Here is a 19,919-nt window from a genome sequence, read left to right as displayed (position 1 = left end):
CATGGAGACAGGAGAGAGATCAGGTGGAGATGTGCGGGAGCGACTGATAGTACATTTGCAGTCTCGACTTGAGGCATCTGAGAGACGGGTGGAGGATTTGGAGGCGGAGGTGGCAACTAGGGATGTGCAGCTATTTGCACGAGAGTCAAAGCTGAATGTAGTGCTGCAGGAGAGAGAGATCAGGCCATGGATAGGGTGATCCAGTTGCAGGAGAGAGTGAGGGTTTTGGAGGGAGTACAGGGATAGGGGCCATCTGTGGAGGCATTGGCGAGGGAGGTACGGAGAGCAGGTGGAGAGGTTGATTATTGGCGGGGCCTATACGAGCAGGTGGTACCATCCAGTCAGCGAGCACTGAGCTATTCGCAGATGCAACAGGCCAGATCAGAGCGATCCCAGAGGATGCAGAGCAGTGGGGGTGTGATGGGACCTCTACGGAGAGACAGGTCAGGGGGTGCCGGAGTTAGTGGGAGATTGATAGGGCCTCCACGGAGAGATAGATCAGGTGGTGTGGGGACCAGTGGGGGAGCAGGTGGCGATGGTGGTGTAGCATCTGGTCAGAGTGGCATCTGAGAGAGCATTTTTGCATATATGTATTTTATCATTGTTATTTTTGGACTGTATCTTGGATGGCTCTTGGTAGCCGATTTTGTAGACTTCATTGTACTCTGATACATGAGATGATATATATGAGGAGATCCCATATTTTGATGATATGCATTTGATATGTATGGATGCTATGCAGGATGGTGATTTTTATGATTTTTATGCTTAGATGGATACGTGTATATGTATGCATTGATGAGATAATTCCTATATGCATGTTTTTATGATGATTTATGATGTGGGATACTGACATATGAATGCAGGTTTATACATGCGTGCACGTTTTATTTGTTGTGATGCTTTTATGTATGTAATGCCATGATGATAATGTATGCTTATGATGAGTTATGAACAGGATTTTGGTGTTTCCTATTTTGATATAATGATGAGATAATGATATGCAATGATGTTAATGCAATGTTTGAATAAATGATGTTATGTATGTTTATGCATCTAGATGTTGTTAGATGAATGTAATATGGATAAACAAATGTAAAGGACAAATGTTTATATGATAATGTCTAAATGAATGCATATGTATAATGGATATACAAATGGTATGAACTAATGTTTGGAAACAAATGGTTTTATGATTCTAAATGCCTTAATATGATTAAGTAAAAATGATAATGTGATGATACTACAACTTATGGTTTAATAATTGCACCTTAATGCAATTAAAAAGGGATAATGAATGCATTGTAAATGAATCCTAAAAATGAGCATAATAAGACACTTAATAATGGATAAATGAATGCACCTTTCAACTAATGAATAGATGAATGTATGCAATGATAAATGATAAAGGATAATAAAATGATAATGGATAACTGACACTAAATGAATGCATAGTAAATGGTTAATACAATCAAGGACAATTTGATCATATGAATGAGTCTAATCATCATGATTATGCAATGATGCAAATGATTAATGAAGACTAATGTCAATAAATTAAATGAACTATTATGCAATTCAATTTAAAAATGACATGAATGTACTTAATGCAAAATGCAACTAAATGTAATGATGATATGACCATGAGGAAGGCAAGGTTTTTTGAGACTTTGCATGATGCATTGATGATGTATCAGAGTACTCGGTCGTGATTGTATCCAAGACCAACTTAATTTTCACATAACTGTTCATATGAACCTTGTTCATATTTGCCTATAAATCATACATATGAATGAGTGAATGGATGGGTGATATGCAATGGAATGCAATATATAATCAGATGAGATGAAATGACGATCCATAGTGCTCTATTTTCATCATTGAGCTTTAAAATGTTGGAAGAGAATACAAGCATCTTGACATAATGATTCAAGATGACCTGAGTATTTCTTACATGGATTTGATATAGCAAGTTAATACAAACAACTTGATATAAGGGTCAAGTCGACCAGAGTATTGCTTGCGGAACAGACAAGGATCATCTCCGTTCATGCATAACTTGGATCGTCCTCCTTGATCTTGAATTGATCATATCCTGAGACAAGTTCATACCTTAATAAGAAACAAAGCCTTTATCCAATTTGGATGAGGAGGAACCAAAGAAGGAGCATTGTTCTTGTAAGCAAATAGTATGTACATAAAGAATAAAGAATATGGATCCTTAGTAATGGTTCATGCTCATATGGTCGAGGTATACGCTGTAGTCAGCAAGCCGCAATGATCTATGACTACATTTTGCATAAGATCATGTAGCTTAGTGAACTTCCCACATAGACACCATTAGTACATGCCCCAGAACTTCATCGGAATAAAGCGCAGATGATACACAAACAAATGTTGTAAGAACCTGATACAGATAAACGAATGAATTACTCACAAATCAACCAAGTATTTGATAGCTTAACACAATTTTCTTGTCAAAGAAAACGTCATTTTGTCTTTGTTTTGGTAAGGAAGGATGCATCCTTGTTGAAGACAGTGTGATTTGTTGATGTCGATTGTTTTGGTCAATTTTGAGAAGTGATCATCGTGCGAGGATTTTTCAATGCTTGTTTGGTATCTACAAGGTGGTGCCATGTTTTTGTGTGAATTTCGATGTTTTCCGATGTTTTTGGATTTGTGAGATTGTTTTTGAATGTTTTTGGATTTTGTGAGATGGTTTTGAATGAAGAACTTTAATGAATCACAAGACAATGTAGAATCCACTTCCATCAATAGGTTAAGGGCATTGCCCCCAGTTTAGTCAGAACTATGAAAAAGCGGGATGCAAGATGCATGCAGTACTTTCTTGGATTTGTAGATTTATAACAAGCCATGGTTGATGGATGGATGGATGTATGTATGAAGTAGATGTGATCGCAACAAGTCTGAAAGACAATGGAGCCATAGCCTTTTACGAGTGGCGCCTGTTTGCCAGGTTTTCACCATCGTACTTACCCAAGGTGCCACCGGAGTGGTTGTTCACCGTTTGGATGCATGATTTTTCTTTACTATTTTGATGTTTTTGTATTTTCTTCAGGACATTTATCTGGATGTTTTTGGTGTTTTCTTCAGTATATATGGGAGCCTGATGTTCTGTGCAGCTTATGTGTAAAACCGTTTGAGGTGTATGATGTTGATCGGATCTGCTAGTGGTTCTCCTTCTGACGTAGCCAATTGATATGCCCCAGACCCAAATACAACAGTGACGACATATGGACCCAACCAATTTGATTCAAACTTTCCTTGATGTTCTCGGTTGGGTTGGTTACGAGGATTTTCTCGAAGAGCAAGATCACCTACCTCGAATGTACAAGGCCGAACTCGATGATTATAGCTTCAGCTCATGCGCTGCTGATAGACTTTGAGATTATTGTATGTCGCTTGTCATTTCTCATCAAGTAGTTCTAAGTCCTGAAGACGTGATACTCTGTATGCTTCATCATCGATGAGATTGTGCAAGGAAACCCGTAGTGATGGTATTTCAACCTCAATAGGTAAGATAGCTTCTGCTCCATAGACCAATGAGTATGGAGTTGCGCCTGTAAGGGTTCGAATGCTAGTTCGATATGCCCATAGTGCGGGATTCAATTGAACATGCCAATCACGACCGACATTATTGATTGTCTTCTTGAGGATTCTCAATATGTTTTTATTTGATGCTTCAGCCTGACCATTGCCTTGTGGGTAATAGGGGGTGGAAAAGCGGTGTTGGATGTGAAATTTCTCACAGAGTTCACGGACATCTTGATTTTTGAAAGGAAGACCGTTATCTGTGATGATGGATATGGGTACACCATACTGGCAGATGATGTAATTAAGGATGAATGAGGCGATCTGCTTGCCGGTGACTTGGGTAAGTGGAACAGCTTCGATCCACTTTGTGAAGTATTCGGTGGCGGTAATGATGAATTTGTGACCATTGGATGAAGATGGATGGATTTTACCCACAAGGTCAAGGCCCCATTGACAAAAAGGCCATGGTGTTGTGATTGGTTGCAATTCTTGTGCCGGTGCATGTATTAGGTCTCCATGAATTTGGCATTTCTTGCACTTCCTGACAAAGTATAGTATGAATTGCGCAGGAGTTTCTTGGCTAGTGACGGACCGCTTGCATGCGTTCCACAAATTCCTTCATGTACCTCTTCCAAGGCTTTTGTTATCTCATCTTGTTCCAGACATCGAAGGAGAGTACCATCAAGACTACGTTGGTATAGGGTTTCGGCAATAATGGTATATCGAGCAGTTTGGCGAATGAAGGTTTTACGTTGGTTATTTGATTGGTTGGGAGGAAGGGTGTGATCGCGAAGATAGGTGTAGAACTCACCGTACCATGGGGATTCGGAACCAACAAGGCGACATATCATCTCGGATTCGGGGATATCATAAGCAGGGATCCAAAGCTGTTCTACCAAGAACTCGTAGCGTGTTGAATTCTGCAGAAGATCTAGGAGAGATGCGATGGTAGCCATAGCGTCAGCAGCTCGATTCTGATCTCTTGGTATCTGCTCAAAGGTAATTGTAGTAAATGATGCCTTTAGACTGTCCACCATTTGCTTGTATGGCATGAGTTTATCATCTTTGGTCTGATATTCATCTGTTGCTTGTCGAATGACCAGTTGTGAGTCACCATATACTTGTAGTTCTTGTAATTTCCATTGTACGGCTAGTCTGAGTCCTGTGATCAAGGCCTCATACTCTGCTATGTTGTTAGTGCATGGAAATGTGAGCCTGTAAGACTTCGGGATGCTGTCACCTTGAGGTGTGATAAACAGAATGCCTGCCCCCGAGCCATGCCTAGTGTATGAACCATCAAAGTATAGTTTCCATGGTTGTGTTGTTGTGATCATGAATATCTCTTCATTTTGGAAAATTGGAAATGAGAGGATGATCACCTATGAGTGGTGCTTCGGCCAATTGATCTGCAATAACTTGACCTTTGATAGCTTTACGATCTACATACTCGATGTCAAATTCACTGAGAATCATTACCCATTTGGCCAAGCGTCTTGTCAATGCTGCTTTGCTGAGTAAATACTTTAGTGGATCAATCTTTGCAATGAGTTGTACTTTGTGTGTTAACAGATAGTGCCTTAGTTTTGTGGCTGCCAAGATTACTGCTAGGCAAGCTCGCTCAATAGGTGTGTAATTGAGTTCATAGCCAGCCAGTGTTCGAGAGATGTAGCAAACAGCACACTCTTTCCCTTCTGCATTATGTTGTGCCAATAGTACACCCAATGTTGTACTTGTTGCTGATATATAGAGTAGTAGAGGTCGACTTGGATCTGGTGGGATCAGCAATGGTGTATTCATGAGATAGTCTTTGAGCATCTGAAATGCTTGCTGGCATCTGGCATCCCACTGAAAGCGGATGTTCTTGTGTAGCAAGTGTGTGAATGGGTGACACTTATCAGCCAATTGTGCAATGAATCTTCGGATGGATTGTAGTCGTCCTTGTAATGTTCTTAGCTGACTGATATTCTTTGGTGGTGACATGTCCATGATTGCTTTGACTTTTGCTGGGTCGACCTCAATACCTTTACTTGAGACAATGTATCCTAGAAGCTTCCCGGAGGTTACTCCAAAGACACATTTCTTTGGGTTGAGTCGAACATGGTATTGTTCTAGTCTATCAAATATTTTATCTAATATGTCGAGATGACCTTCTCTAGTGAGTGATTTTGTTAGTAAGTCATCAACATAATCTTCCATCATAGTATGCATCATGTCATGGAAGATGGTGGTCATTTCTCGTTGATAGGTTGCTCCTGCATTCTTGAGGTCAAAAGGCATTACATTCCATCAATATGTGCCCCATGGACATGTGAAGGTTGTCTTATGTTGATCCTCTGGTGCGATCTTTATTTGATTATACCCTGAAAAGCCATCCATGAGTGAAAGCATGGCATGTCCTGCTGTTAGGTCTACTATGATGTCGATGTTTGGTAGGGGAAAGTCATCCTTAGGACATGCCTTGTTCAGATCTCTGAAGTCGATACAAATGCGGATGCCCCCTTTTGGTTTGCCGACAAGAACAATGTTGGATATCCAATCTGCATAATCAATTGGTCTAATGAAACCAACATCTAGGAGTTTCTTGAGTTCTGTTTTGACTAGTACTACAATCTGAGGATGCATCTTACGAAGCTTCTGCTTGACAGGTTTGGCTCCTTCTGCTATGGTGAGGTGATGCATGACTAAATCAGGATCAAGTCCAGGCATGTCCGCATACGACCATGCAAAGTTGATCTGACGCTTCTGGAAGAATTCGACAAACTTAGGTTGTTCCTCTGGAGTTAGAAGAGATGCCAGATGTATGAGGTGAGGAGTTTCAGGAGTCCCCACATTGTATTCTTTGGTTTCCTCGATGAGAATCGTTGATCGTTCCTGTTGTGTACTAGCAGGGAGAATGTCAAACCCTTCATCCTCAAGCGCCTCAGAGAGGTTTTCACCGTTGGATACGCTCTTTCTTTTTACTTTTGTTGAATCAAATAGTGTCACGGTGTGGTTTTCACTGGAAGATCCATGTTTTATTGTTATATTTTTGCAGCTGAAAGGTTTGGCATCCGCCCCGAAGTATGCTGCGCTATTAAGTTCTATGGCGAATCCAGCTTTGTGATCCTTGCTTGGTAGGTTATCCCTTAATTTCAAAAAGTCAATGATGGCCTCATCGTTTTGGAAGAGGTCAAGACATGGGGGATTTGGTTGGTTCCATTCGATGAATTCGGGATGGATAATGGGCATTACTTCATCGATTAGGTTAAGTTCGTTAGATGTATCAGTGAGGGTTAAGACGTTATGGTGAAGGTCATTGATGGTACTCTCCCTGTCAGAATCAGGCGTAGGATGAGACGTAGGGTCTGTGGAAGAAGTTTCCAACTCAGGAACCCAAGAGGTCTTTATCTGTGCTTCTCCGTAAACAGGGATGTCTTTGTGAGGTGGAGGTGGTGATGCGTCTTCCTCATCTGAAGTGATTTACTGGTAGATCCGGTGTGATCCTTCAAACACCTACCTTTACCTCTTCTTCCTTATCTCACAGAACTATGATGCACACTATGCATAATAGGAGATAAGCTCCACTTACCGGTGGTAGTGAATCCTTGTCATTTGCATCTTGTAATGCACTCATGTGTCTTCCCTGTTTGTGTCGCATACCTTCAATCAGGCACATGTGATCCAATTGAGGCACATTCACTGTCAATCATCTCTTCACATGGTGATTGCATCTTCATCTGGTGGGAGTCTTGTTGTTTTGCATCCACTCGGTATACCGATGACCTGTACATTCTTCTCCTCCTGTATTGATGTGATTAAGGTAACAATCTGTCTCTTCATCACAAACAACAGCTCAAGCACCTCGCTTATCCTGCTTGTACATTGGTCATAAGCTTGTCGGTTGGCAACTACTCACTTTGTTGATTTGTCTTCTTCATGTCAACTCATCACTTACCAAATGACATATTCTCCTTACCAGTGACAGACTATACTGGTAACCTGTTTATATCATCCAAACAAGTCAAACACTAACTTCTGTACCAGTGACTCTAGTGGTCATTCCTCTGAATGACACTCTTCTTTACTAGTGATCTGCAACACTAGTTGACATCAATAACTGCATGTCAACAATACTCCCATACCGGTTGCCCTTCTATATCGGTTGACATCAATGACAACACAATGCCAACAGATAGGAACTCTGGTGTTGGGGTTATTGGACCTCCTCCTAGAGGGCGTAGCTTTGCTCATGTGGATGTTGTTCTTCTTCCTCCAAAGGGGAAACCGCATCCCCTCTCTTGTGCCAAGACTTCCCCTGTGGTGGTTTGTGGGCAAGATGTGATAGATAACATTGGCTTCTACCAACGTTATGGTTTGGTCTATAAATTTATTGGGTTATGGGCTTCTCTCCCTGACCTCCATCATTGGGTAAGTAATTCTTGGAAGCCTTTGGTTGTTGGTTGCATTGAGCTTTTCCCTTGTGCTAGGGATTTCATCATTGCTTCCTATGCTTCTCTTGATGATCATGACTTGGTGTTGCGTAAGTTGTGGGCTTGGGGAGTCAACTCTCTCTTGGTCAAGCCCTGGACGACTCCTTTCAACCCTCTTACTGAACCACTTAATGTGTGTCTGATTTGGGTTCGTCTTCCCAACCTTCCCCTTTATTTCTGGGAGCGTCCTTGTTATGAGGCCATTGGTAACACTATTGGTCAATTCTTGAAGGTTGATGATGCCACATCCACCATGGGTCATTCCACCTTCGCTCGCATTTAATCAATATTGACATCTCTCTACCACTCCCAAGTGATGTGGTCCTCATGGTTGGGGATAGGCCTTGGACTCAATCATTGGATTATGATGGTCTCCCCTTTCGCTGTCGGTTTTGCTTTTTAAGGGATCATTTAGCTTCGGATTGTTCTCTTTCTCGTCATAAAGGTGTTGCTACTTGGTAGAAAGACACTACTGTTGACCATTTAACTGTTATGGCTTCTAATTCTAATGATGTTGGCTCCTCATGTGTGGATGAGGACCCCCTTCGAGATGAGGTGGTGCCTCTAATAGTTGATGTGGCCTCTACTGGCCCACTAGTTACTTCTGGTGTGGCCTCTTCTGGCCTTGATGCTTCATCTCCTGCTGCTTTTGTTCTGAAGCAAAGGTTTGCTCCTATTGAGTCTACTCCAGACGACGTTTCACAACAACAGTTTGTTCCTACTACGGACAGTTTTGCTGAGGGGATCTCCCAACTTGATCCCAATGAAAGTATTGCCTGGACTATTGTATTGTCTACATTTATGTGTTGTGCCATAATACCGTGCTCAAGTGGACAAATCTCCACATCCACATTGGAATAGAAAATTCCAAAATGAAGTATCATTATTCTAAGAGGGCTAATATGTGTTGTGCTCAAATATTATGCCCAAATGGACACAGCACCACACATGCATATAGGAATAATTAAAACCCAACAAAATTAGCTCATAGCAGTATCAAGTGCTCAATACAAAATTGGATAAACAGAGTATATATAAATCAATTCTCACAAAGTTGCAATCCATCTCAAATCACCATACAAATCCATAATTTTTATTAAAAAATGGTCAAAGTTGTTAAGTGAAAAGACGGCACACTAAAAGATTCAGCCAAGTTGAAATTGAGCTCAACATGAAATCATGACCAACAAATGGTATTGTTGCATTTAAAAATCAAAATAGAAAAGTCACCCCAAATATCAAAATGTTCTAGAATACAATCATGTACACTTAATTACACACAATTTAATGCATTATTGTACACTAACATTGTTGAGACAATAATCTACACAATCATAGAATCATATGGTATTCATTCAATTAATTACATTAGCGTTTTATCAGACTAACCCATTTCATGGCATTCAATCAGAAACTTTAATTTCAATTTCTATAATTTTCAAACAACTTCAATAATTAGGAATTATGAAAAGCCTATAAAATATCTTCGAGACCTTGCACAGTCTTCCATAAATATAAAGGGTCTCTGCTCAATTAACAAAACATGAAAACCCTCGATCACAGACTGTTATGATGATACATTTGGAACAAAGACATTATTGAGGCTTTAGCAGCCATCTGACGAGTCTTGGTCATTTGGCATGGGTTAATTAATTTCTATTTATATTTCTAAGTTGCTTTACATAGAATTGGAGCACTATATACTTGAACATACAAGATCAATGTGTTGCAAAGAAAACATAGAGACCTAGGTAAAGCACCAAACAAACTAAATTAAGCAATCACAGATGTTCAAAACAAATACTTCCATTCAAATGTTCATGTTGCAAAGTGAAAAGTTTTTAACTATAAGAACACAACGCTTTAATTCAAATCAATTACCAATAATTTTCCTATGAAAACTTTCAAAATTGGTTTCAGAATACCTGTACAAGCCAACGGCGACCTATAAGATAATAGCTAGGCTTTATGATTAAACAATTTTCTTGGACATATGCTACCAGAACTTACTGATTTTGACAAACTACATAAAAGTTAAAATTCTAATATTGGTCTAAGCCTGTGGTATATAAAATCAACTAATAAAGACACCAAGATACAAAATTCTGCTTTCCCTGCCCTATTCTTTCATGGCATTTGATATATAATGCAATTCTATGTTTGACCAACAAAGCATCATATGACAATACCTTGTTTCAACAGCAGCACAGTTTTACATAATGTTGTTAACAAGCATATCATTCCCCAAAAATTTGTGATGAGCAATATACAAATTTTCATACACCTAGTGTGACCAATATGGTTTCTATAGTATATGGATTATTATTTTGTTAAGGCTTTTAACTTAAACCACAAAAGGGAACTATTGTCCACTATCAATTAAATTGTGTGTATCGTTCAACCAATTTAACACAAACCTGTTTATACTGTACCAATAACGATGCTCCAAATAAAATTCTTCAATTGAAAAATATCCAAATTCTAGAACTAGAAGAAAACAATCATTAAAGATATTTGAGTATAGCACTACAGTCAAAAAATAAATCATTTTTCAGACAGATTTTACAAGCACGGTGATCTTAGACTAAAGATGGCAAAATTAACCATGTGAATTAATAGCATTTCTATCCTCCCTTTATTCTGCCCTTGACTGACCAGCACGTGAAGAGAGAATAATGCCAACAATAAGACCATAAAGGGCCAGGGCTTCAGCAAAGATCAAGATGAGAATCATGCCCACAAAGAGCTTTGGCTGTTGTGCGTTTGCCCTGAAAGACGTAAAGCAAATTAGCATCTAAAAAAAATCATGCAACTACAAAATATTCATAATAAACAGTGCATGATCCAACAACTAAAATATCTGCAACTATGTTCACCAACAAATATAAATGAGCTTCAAGAACTAGACTAAGCTTCTAAATCACTATCTCGCAGTTACTGAAAGCAATTCCACAACTCAGTCAGCCATTTTTGCAAGAGGGTTAGGTAGTGGACATTTTCTTCAAATATTACTTTTTGTATAGCAAACATTAACTTAGCACTATGAACAAAACCTCTCAACAATTTTTTTGTCCCTGATGCTTTGTATACTATTTTACTCAGATTATTCACTTCAACAATCATTTATGGTTCTAGCAGTATCTGAAGGATAAACACGGCAGGTGATTGTTGCCCCACTCATTCTCACCAGCCCTTTATGATAGGACCAAAATAACTAAGAATTTGTGTTGTCTATTGCCACACTGTTATTCCCCTATGAAAATTGTGCAGCTACCATGGGCTAAAAAGGAGTGGAAGTATCAATTGCATAAAGTACCACCTTAAATGTTTTGCTAGTCACAATGTCAAACTATATTCCAAAACCACCATGGCAACAATTATGAACCCCGACATGGTGTAGAAAACAAAAGTGGATGCAAACAGGTGACTCCAATCATGCTCCACAAACTTGCAGTAAATCCACTTCATCAACCTTGTGTAAAGTCTAGTCAGAAAGCATTTTTGCCGCTTAAGCCATGCTTGGATCACAGCCTGCCTTGAAGGCACAATGTGATACAAGGGCAAGCACAAGTTAGTAGGCCTGGATTGTGCTAATATTTGGTTCTACAACAGCATTCCTTTCAACCTAGCAAAGGGCACATATTGGGAGAAATTGGCCACAATCTTGACAATTGCAGTAAAATGGTCTAGAACACTCACTGTTGAGACATGGACCAGCTAGGACTCGAACCTAGGACCTTCCATACGCTGCTGGAGTGCTCTATCACTGAGCTACTGGCCCCTCTTGGACCAGTCCATCGTCGGTCCGAGTGTGGCTTATTTCCAACACCAACACCCCCCCTTAAGCCACACCTCTCGCGAGCTTGGGGCTCCTAGCCTGGACCTGGCTCTGATACCATGTTGAGACATGGACCAGCTAGGACTCAAACCTAGGACCTTCCATACGCTGCTGGAGTGCTCTACCACTGAGCTACTGGCCCCTCTTGGGCCAGTCCATCGTCGGTCCGGGTGTGGCTTATTTCCAACACCAACACTCACTACATATGACATAAATGATTTATTGTTCCACGAGGCATTTACAAATGCAGAAACAATTCTAAAAGAGAAAAATGTTATAGTGAAACAAATTTAGAAGCACCTTACTTCTAGATAGGTAAACAAATAGGAGTCACCCTCATCAATTTTCTAGCAGTCTTTAACAGTAAGATGGGATTTTTGAGGCCTATAGATGCTTCGCATATGTAAAGAATGTAGATAATTTGAGTATTAAAGGTGGACATTGAAAATGTGGTGCAAGTTGTAACCTATAATGCAGCAACAAAGAGATTACTCCAAGGAAGCAGCCAACATTTTTTTGGCCCTCTTGTGCTACCATTGTTGGTGTTGGAAATAAGCCACACCCGGACCAACGATGGACTGGTCTAAGAGGGGCCAGTAGCTCAGTGGTAGAGCACTCCAGCAGCATATGGAAGGTCTTAGGTTCGATTCCTAGCTGGTCCATGTCTTAACATGGTATCAAAGCCAGGTTCAGGCAAGGAGCCCCAAGCACACAAGAGGTGTGGCTTAAGGGGCCAGTAGCTCAGTGGTAGAGCACTCCAGCACATATGGAAGGTCCTAGGTTCGAGTCCTAGCTGGTCCATGTCTTAACACCAATTGCCTTGACTTTCTCTTGGAGGATGTATGCAAGATTGATCAGGTGAGACTAGGATGGAAGAAGTCAAGAAAATCACCATCTACAATCAACTTTGGATTCTCAATTTGATGAAAGAACGCATCAAGGGGAAAGAGTTTGTGCGAGTGTGACATAGTTTGCAACTAACTTCCTCACCTTTGCAGATCATTTGTACTCTCATGCCCATCTTTGAAGCAAATGCTTATGAATGCATCTTATTCAAAGAAAGCAGATGGAGAGAATGACACGAAGAGGTTTTTCTCAGTTTGAAAAATAGAACTACAAAAATCATCAAGATAACTCCAAACTTCAATTCAAATATTTGATTATATCTTTAATTTCTCTTATCGTATAATCTAATTACAAAATATTATTACTTTATTTGAACTTATTTTAATTATAATTTTTTTCTTTGAATGTGTTGGAGCCTTTAGTCATAGTTTTATACTTGGTGTATGGGGAGAGAAACCAATGGATTACATTTGTAAGGCCATGAACAAGGCAAAACTTGAACCCATCTGAGAGATCATTGATCAAAGGTGGAACGATTAACTTCACCAACCCTTTATGTAGCAGGGTATTACCTCAACCTCGTTTCTTTTTCTTGGAGGACTGCAATGGATATTAATGAGAAGGATATGAAGATTCTATCAATATATAATGAGAGGATGATACCTGAGGTTGGGATTAGGGACCTAATTATTGGGGAGTTGCAAAAGTACAAGCAAGTTATGGGATGCTCTTTCTTTGCCACTAGCTATCTATGGGATAATTGCCAAAGCACCAAGTAACAAAAAAAAAGAATCTTTAATTAAAATTATTAATTATGAATGCCTTCTTTGCAACTAATAGGTGGGAAGATTGGGGCAAAAAGACCCCAAATCTTCAAAAGCTAGCCCTCACATTTTTTCCGAACCTTGTAATGCTTTAGATATGAGTGCAAGTAGAGTTTGTTTGAAACCATTCACATGAATATATGCAGCAAATTGACACAAAAACGCCTCAACCAATTCATCTTTGTACAATACAACCTTTTCCTTCACACAAAAAAATGAGCACATTTGATCAAGAGCCAATTGACTTGGATAAGATTGATTTGTATAGCCACTGAACTCTGCAAAATGAGGACACGCCCAATTTACAGCCATGTTTACAGAAGAAAAGATTGTTAATGTAGATTTTGTGAGAAGCAAAGGAAGGTGAAACAAAAACAAGAGGCATTAGATTGGATTTCATCATGATAGATAATTGCCTTTTAATTCTAAAGTGGAGGTACAATCTCTAGTGCAAAGGAGCAATTTTACAGAAGATGATAGATAATGTTGAGGCAAAAGAGTAATTGCCTTTTAATTCTATGGTAGTGGTACAATCTCTAGTGCAAGAGTGGAGTTGCAGCCAATTGCAAAAGGAAAAGGAAGCATGAACATATGATTTTTAATTACCATAATACAAATCATATTTATTGGCTATTGTATATGCATGATGATGCAATTTTGTACTCTTTTTGTATGCAAATCTCATTAAAAAACTTCCCCAGTGTTTTATTTACTCACTTGATACATTGTGTAATTGTATTAAAGGAAAAAAATTAACTTGCCGAGTCACTAAATAAAAGTCAAATTTGAGTTTATGTAATGTCCCCACTTTGGAATAGAATTTAATAAAAAATAATAATAATATTAAAATAGAAAAGAATAAAATTAAAATATAAAATAATATATTTAAAATTTAATTAAGTTAATGAATGGTCAAAAGACATGGACGGAAAAGTTGTGACTCCCTCAAACATGGGATATAAAAGGGCGAAAAGAACCTCATTTTGAGAAGGGGATAATTTGGGAATCAGAAGTGCAAATCTGATTTAAATAAGAAGCGCAGATCTAATTGTGAAAGGTTGTGTCCCTTTCAAAGGGCAGAAGTAACGAAGAGTTGCACTCTTTCAAAGGGTGCTAATGGTGAAAGGGTGTGTCTCTTGCCAAAAGGCATCCATAATGAAGAGGTGTGACCTCTCCCTCACATTGAAAAGATATAAGAAAGGAGTCAAAAGCATCCAGTGACATGATCATCGACCAGATCAGATCAGAACTATTATTAGGTTACAGGAATTGGCAGCCTCCTAGTAGGGGACATTACAGTTTATCATTGTAAAAGAATCCCATTCAAATGCAGAAAATGTTATGGCATAGCCATTTAAAAGGATTTGCCTACACAAGAATTCTAGGAAACAGAAGAGCCATGGGCTTAAGAGGGATAACCCTCACAAAGAGCTCAAAAGAACTAGATTCTCAGGAAACACCCCAAAGATCACCCAAAAGGTGATGAAAAGGAAAATTGCCATAGACAACAACAAATTCCAAAGAGCTCAACCACATAATGGCAAACCTCATTTTCAACCAAATGAGTAGCTACAAAGAAACAACCTTTCTAGGCCCTAACTTCACATGAGGATGTGATAGTGGAGAACATCACCAAAGACCAATTAGAAGGCATTAAAGAAACCATTAGAAGCCAAACTGGAAGGGCAAAAATCATGCAATTTGTAAAACCTCTCAAATGAATAGATATATTTCACATCATTAGCATACTCCTATAAACCAGTGCACAAATAGAGACTCACCAAATGTAAGAGCGAGACCTATCAAAAAGGAGAAACCTTTATATTTCAACTAAAAGACTCAAGATAAAAGAAGAAAACCAACCAATGAGCCCACCAAATCATTCATATCAAGGAAGAAATTGGAGGGTCGGACGAAGCAGATCCAATCTGTGTAGACATAAAGTTTGAAGAAGCCCTTGATCACATTGTAGACTCGTCCCACTATAATACATCATGTTATTTTTAATTATTGTTATCAGCATACAAATAAATAAATGATTTGTAGCAGACTCTATCGTGCGGTTAATTATTGTATTGTCAACTTGGGTAGTGAGTTAATCAATTTCTCGTTATCTATGTGCCTTAACTGACAATTGTGTGGTCTCATAACTAGTAAGGCAAATGTCAATGTAAAGGCAATAATGTGTCGAGACTTCCCTTTCCAAATTGTATGGTGCACCAATCTTGTGCAATAAACTTATTGTTTTCTTATATTTTCTATGTCATACTTATGGTATGTAATTAAAATTTTGCAAGTACTGTTCATTGGCAATGTAGCATTTGTTTAAAGTCTTTCACAAGCAGGTAAATGCAGATTTAATATCTTTCAGATTGCCAGTAGCAGTTTTATGTAACATTCCACATTCTCAGCCTATTTGAAATATAAAGTTGATATGGATCTAGACTAGTAGACATTGTACAATGGTCAAGTCAAGGATGCATTTAGAATTGTTCCTTTGATGTTTGTTAATTAAGTGATGTGATTACCCACATATTGCCTACATACTGTGATAGATGCTAGTGTCCTACAAAAGTATATGATAGTCTCACACTAGTGTATGTCAGAGTATTTGATGATGGGGTGCTGGAATCTAACAAAGGAACACTCCTGACCATAGAAACGGGACTCGCCCAGACTCGGCGAGTCCGAGTACAAGTTAGGCCCGGCGAGTCCCAGGGACTCGGACTGGCGAGTAAACTCGCCAGACTCGCCAAACTCGGCGAGTCCCAAGCCCCAGACTCGGTCGGCATCCAACTAAACTTAAAGACAAAAAAAAAATAGTTTGCAATGTTTTTTTAAGTCCGTTTTTTTATGTTAATTAGCTTCTATCCCTAAAAGTGACTTTCATTTCATTCACTTGCAAAAAAAGGAGTAAAGTGAGTTGGGAAGAAAAACAAGGGTGAATAGAAGAAAAACCAGCAAGGAGGAAGCTCAAGTTTTCTTCAATTTGTCACATTGGAGCTGCATTGTGTTTCGATTTGGTGCACCAAGAGTTGGATAGGAAGACTTTGCAGCTCGTTTCAAGCTTGTTGTAAGAGGTACGGTTGTTTTTTTGAAGATTGGTTTGTTTCTTGTATGCGAAAAATCCATTTTCTATTCATTTATTTTGAAAGTTTTACATTTTCTTTCAAAATCTTTTGTATGTTTGTATGTAGCATGTAGTATGTAGTTGTAGTGTTGTACTATGTAGGGTTTGTAAATTTCTTTTTTTTTAAAGTAGGGTTTGACAAACCCTACTTTAGTTTTTTTGAATGTATGTAATATGTATTAATTTTATTTTGTATTTGTAATGTTTTATTGCAGCAAACTTCACTTTATCATTTGCCTCAACTTCAAGTTTCACAAAACTATCCTAAAATGTCTACTTCAGTTTCTAGACCCCCCATTAGAAAGGACCCTGCTTGGAAATATCATGTGGATTTTCCAGGGCAAGGAAAGGGGCAAACAAAATGTATGTTTTGCAAAACAATATTCCATGGAGGTATATATAGGCTGAAATACCATATTGCTGGTGTGCGTGGACATGATGCCGAACCATGCCTAAAAGCAGTCCCTGAGGCCGTACGTGAATGTTATGTAATGGTTGAGGAGATTGAAAGGAAAAAGAAACAAAAGGAGGATCAAGCGGCCATTGGGAGAGAGACAGTTTTAGGAAGAGGGACACGGTTAGGTTGTGTTGGAGGCCCTTCTTCCTTACCTCCATATCGTCCCACTCAGTTTGCTACTGCTGGTGCTTCCGTTTCTGCTTCTACTTCTATAAGTGGCAGTGCCACCGCCACTTCTCATGCTCCTACCACTAGTAGTTGTAGTGGGAGTGTTATCATTGGACCTAGGATTCGTAAATCTAGGTTGGATTCCTTCTTTGTGCCTCGCACTACTCCTGGGTCCCAACCGTCACTTGAGGGCATGGATTGGAACAAGGAGGTCCATGATGCTGTTAAAATGGCAGTTGGCAGGTTTTGGAGCTATAGCTGTATTCCATTTTTTGTAGCCAGGTGAATGTTTTACTAACTTTTATGTTTGATAACTTTGATTGTTTTAGTTTTTATACTTATCTCATTGAATTTTTATACTTAACTTATCTCATTGAGTTTCTTTGCGACAGGTCTCCTTATTGGCAACAAATGGTTGATGCCATTACCATATGCGGGGCAAGGTTCAAAGCCCCTAGTGAGAGTGATTTGAGGGGACCCATTTTGTCTCAAATGGTGGATGATGTGAAGAAGGATTTAGATGAACAACGCCAAATATGGAGCACTAAAGGTTGCACCATCATGACTGATGGTTGGACGGATAGGAGAAATAGAACTCTCCTTAATTTTCTTGTTTCTTCCGTAGGTGATTTAGTTTCATATAGTCTTTAATTTTTTATTTTTTATCTAATGGTTTATTGAATGATCATTGACCTAGCTTTATTTTTTTATTTCAGGGGGCACCGTTTTCATCAAGTCCATTGATGCCTCCGCCCATTGCAAGAATGTCACCTACCTATGTGAGCAGATAGAGGAGGCGATTGAAGATGTGGGTGAGGAGAACGTGGTACAGGTGGTGAGCGACAATGCAGCAAATTATGTTGTTGCGGGTAAACTTTTGATTACAAACTAATTTTGTTTGCAAATTAATTACTATCTTGTAGTTTGTACCTCCATTAATTACAATTTACAATGCAACACATTATGTTGCTGCAGGTAGACTATTGATGGAGAGGCACCCATCTATAGTTTGGACATAATGTGTTGCATTGTAAATTGTAATGTTGGTTTTGTTGTGAGTTGCGGATGGAGATAAGCCCGCAATGGGCTATATATATGAGGGCATGGATAGGGCGAAGGAGGCCATCAGATTTGTCTATGGAGGAGATGAGAGCAAGTATGGTCCCATTTGGGAGATCATTGATGGGAGATGGCATCATCAGCTTCATAGGCCCATCCATGCGGCAGCCTATTATCTGAATCCGGCATTCTGTTTTATCCCTTCTTTCAAGGCTGATGTGGAGGTCCTTAATGGGCTATATGCAATCATGGAGAAGATGGGACCTGCTGGTACTTCTCAGATAGACCTTTTTCGAGAGCTACAGTTGTTCTCAGATGCACAAGGGGAGACCTTCTCTCGTCCTGTCGCCAAAGACAGTAGGACAACTATGATGCCAGGTAAAAATAAATTGTGAGGCTTAATTTTAGTTTTATTCAATACTATATTGTAACTTGTTAAATGAGTTCATGAGTGAGACTGATTTTTTTTTTTTCTCATTTCAAACTCAGATCATTCGTGGAGCTTTTTTGGCCCAGAGACACCAAATATTCAGAAGTTGACCATTCGCATCTTGAGCCAACCATGCAGCGCATGAGGTTGTGAACGCAATTGGAGTATGTTTGAGCACATACACTCCAAGAGGCGCAATAGATTATCTGTGGAGAAGATGAATGATCTCGTCTTTGTTCACTACAACCTCCGCCTGAGAATGAGAAAGAATGCATTAGTTGACATCTCTCCTATCATTCTAGATGAGGTTGATCTTGAAGGAGAGTGGGCCAATGAGAATCAGACAGCTCGTGGGACTCCTACAGCTGTATTTAGTGATGATGACATTGATTGGATCGACCAGGTAGATATAGAGGCTGAGGTTGTAGCCATGGCAGAGGAGGAGCAGAGAGCACGAGCAGAGACAGGAAATACTGAGACTCGGAGTGACACAGTTGTTCCTGATGTTGGTGAGCATGGCATGGTGTCACGGGGAGCGACTATGGTTGCTGAATCATCCAAGACCTACTTTAAACGCCTACGCAGGGGGCCAGGGCGAGAGAGTGCACAGCCCTCTGAGCCATAGGCTTGTACACTTGTAGTTTTATTTAGTATTTACTATTTACCTTTGGTATTTGTATGAAACATTTGATGATGATCATATGATGACATGGATTTTTTATTCCATGAGTTTTGTAATATTGTATACATTTGACAATATTTATATATCTATGTTTGTTATTTTCTTCAGCTACAATTTGCGCTTATGCTTATGTGATATATCCATAAACTTCTAGACCCCCCATTAGAAAGGACCCTGCTTGGAAATATCATGAGGATTTTCCAGGGCAAGGAAAGGGGCAAACAAAATGTATGTTTTGCAAAACAATATTCCATGGAAGTATATATAGGCTAAAATACCATATTGCTGGTGCCGAACCATGCCTAAAAGCAATCCCTGAGGCCGTACGTGAATGTTATGTAATGGTTGAGGAGATTGAAAGGAAAAAGAAACAAAAGGAGGATCAAGCGGCCATTGGGAGAGAGACAGTTTTAGGAAGAGGGACACAGTTAGGTTGTGTTGGAGGCCCTTCTTCCTTACCT

General features: G+C 39.3%; 1 protein-coding gene and 1 non-coding gene across 2 annotated transcripts in view; one reads left to right on the top strand and one right to left on the bottom strand.

Moving 5' to 3' along the window:
* Positions 1 to 10,368: 10,368 nt before the first annotated feature.
* LOC131044714 (V-type proton ATPase subunit c2) overlaps positions 10,369 to 19,919 on the bottom strand; it is a 28,925-nt gene continuing 19,374 nt past the window's right edge. The window contains exon 3 of the mRNA XM_057978104.2: positions 10,369 to 10,792. Within this exon, the coding sequence (XP_057834087.1) occupies positions 10,660 to 10,792 (133 nt within the window). The 3' untranslated portion in view covers positions 10,369 to 10,659. The remainder of the gene's footprint in view (positions 10,793 to 19,919) is intronic.
* TRNAC-ACA (transfer RNA cysteine (anticodon ACA)) lies at positions 12,593 to 12,663 on the top strand. Its single transcript has one exon. It is a non-coding gene; the product is annotated as a tRNA-Cys (tRNA).

The sequence above is a fragment of the Cryptomeria japonica genome, chromosome 3, assembly GCF_030272615.1.
Source record: "Cryptomeria japonica chromosome 3, Sugi_1.0, whole genome shotgun sequence".
Lineage (NCBI taxonomy): Eukaryota > Viridiplantae > Streptophyta > Pinopsida > Cupressales > Cupressaceae > Cryptomeria > Cryptomeria japonica.
This window is presented reverse-complemented; position numbering and strand designations above follow the sequence as displayed.